This window comes from Nelusetta ayraudi, unplaced genomic scaffold (assembly GCF_046127955.1).
Source record: "Nelusetta ayraudi isolate G7.1 ecotype Tasmania unplaced genomic scaffold, CSIRO-AGI_Nayr_v1 ptg000222l, whole genome shotgun sequence".
Taxonomy (NCBI): Eukaryota; Metazoa; Chordata; class Actinopteri; order Tetraodontiformes; family Monacanthidae; genus Nelusetta; species Nelusetta ayraudi.
Genome location: NW_027466271.1, coordinates 360001 through 361764, shown reverse-complemented (window position 1 = coordinate 361764; position 1764 = coordinate 360001). Strand labels below are relative to the sequence as shown.

General features: G+C 60.9%; 1 protein-coding gene across 1 annotated transcript in view; it reads left to right on the top strand.

Annotated features, from left to right (window-relative positions):
• Positions 1–56: 56 nt before the first annotated feature.
• The window catches only part of LOC142881911 (solute carrier family 22 member 6-A), a 7532-nt gene continuing 5824 nt past the window's right edge, over positions 57–1764 (top strand). The window contains exons 1-3 of the mRNA XM_076016375.1: positions 57–637; positions 1324–1427; positions 1622–1764. The exon at positions 1622–1764 is cut by the window's right edge and continues 12 nt beyond it. Of these exons, the coding sequence (XP_075872490.1) occupies positions 248–637; positions 1324–1427; positions 1622–1764 (637 nt within the window). The 5' untranslated portion in view covers positions 57–247. The remainder of the gene's footprint in view (positions 638–1323; positions 1428–1621) is intronic.

Here is a 1764-nt window from a genome sequence, read left to right as displayed (position 1 = left end):
ACTCTGACTGGGCCAGGTGTGTGAGGACCTTCTCACTTCTCAGTCCTCTGGAAGAAGCAGAAGAAGAAGCAGAAGAAGAAGCAGAAGAAGAAGAAGAAGAAGAAGAAGAAGAAGAAGCAGAAGAAGAAGAAGCAGAAGCAGAAGAAGCAGAAGAAGCAGAAGAAGCAGAAGAAGAAGGAGAAGAAGCAGAAGAAGCAGAACCTCCTGCTGTGGACTTCAGTGGTCCAGCTTCGCAGATCGAACAGAGATGAACTTCGACGAAGTCCTCCAGCTCATTGGGGGCTTCGGCCGCTTCCAGAAGACCTTGTACGTGTGGATCTGCCTCCCTCAGATCTTCCTGGCCTTCCACATGCTGGTGTCCATCTTCACCGCCGCCGTCCCTCCTCACATGTGCCGCTCCTCCGCCTCCTCCTCCTCCTCCTCGGCCCTCGGGACTCCTCTGAACTTCACCCTCCACCTGGAGGCCGGATCCTGCTCCTATGGTAATCAGAGTGGTGTGGAGGTGGCGGCAGGGGGGGCCGGAGAGCTCGGCAGCAGCAGCAGCAGCAGCAGCAGCAGCAGCAGCAGCAGCAGCAGCAGCTGTCCTGGAGGCTGGGAGTACAGCAGTGAGGTCTTCCACAACACCATCGTGACCGAGGTGAGTCCATCCGACATCCCAGTAAAGAGCTCCTCCTGTGCTTCTGGCCAGGGGTCGGAGGGGGTCGGGGGAGGGTCGGGGGGGTCGGGTCGGGTCGGGTCGGGTCGGGGTCGGGTCGGGTCGGGTCGGGGTCTGAGGGCTGCTGATACCTGAGAGCAGCTCCAGCGGTGGAGGTTTGAAAGGGAGCCACGCGGTGCAGGTGTCTCTCCATTTGGTAACACAGCAGCAGCAGCAGCCTGGGGCAGGCAGGTGGAGCAGGTGGAGCAGGCAGAGGAGGCGGAGGAGGAGGAGGAGGAGGAGGTGGTGGGAGGGAGGAGCAGGGTTACATGAGTGGCGGCGTGCAACAGTTGCACAAAGCAAGGTCACGGAGGACACACCCACCGGGTTGGGGGAAAAAGAGTGAAACTTATGTAGGTTGTGAAGAGGAGGGAGGGGCAACGGTAACTCTGCCCAAGCCAAGCAGCGCCACCTACTGCACCGCCCACGGCACTGCCGGGCCGCGGCGGTGATGTAACGGCGGCTCGTGCTGTTACAGAAAAGACTCGTAAAAGAGAAGCAGGATGATGTCAGCGAGGTGTGAGTGAGTCAGAGGGCTGCAGGAGACCAGCAGGGGTGTATGCACAGGTCACATGACCCCCTCACTGTAATGTCTAAACCATGTGCCCCCCCCCCCCTCCCCCCTGCAGTGGGACCTGGTGTGCGACAGGGCCAGTCTCAACAACATTGGCTCCTCCATCTACATGTTTGGCCTGCTAGTGGGCGCCGTCGGGTTCGGGAGTCTGGCTGACAAGTGAGTACACCCCCAACCCCCCCCCACCACCACCTGGTCCTGGTCCTGTCCCTAGTCCTAGTCCCCGGTCAGGGTCCTGGTCCTGATTCCTAGTTTTCGGGATCTGGTACTGGTACTGGTCCCAGTCCCGGTCCTTCTCCCTGATCCCTGGTCCTGACCCTCGACCCGGTCCTTGGACCGATGCTCCTGTGCAGGTACGGCCGCAGGGCGGTGGTTCTGGGCAGCCTGGCCATCCAGGCCGTGTTCGGGGTCGGCGCCGCCTTCGCGCCCAACTTCTACGTCTACACGGCGCTTCGCTTCATGGTGGGGATGTCCGTCTCCGGCGTCATCATGAACG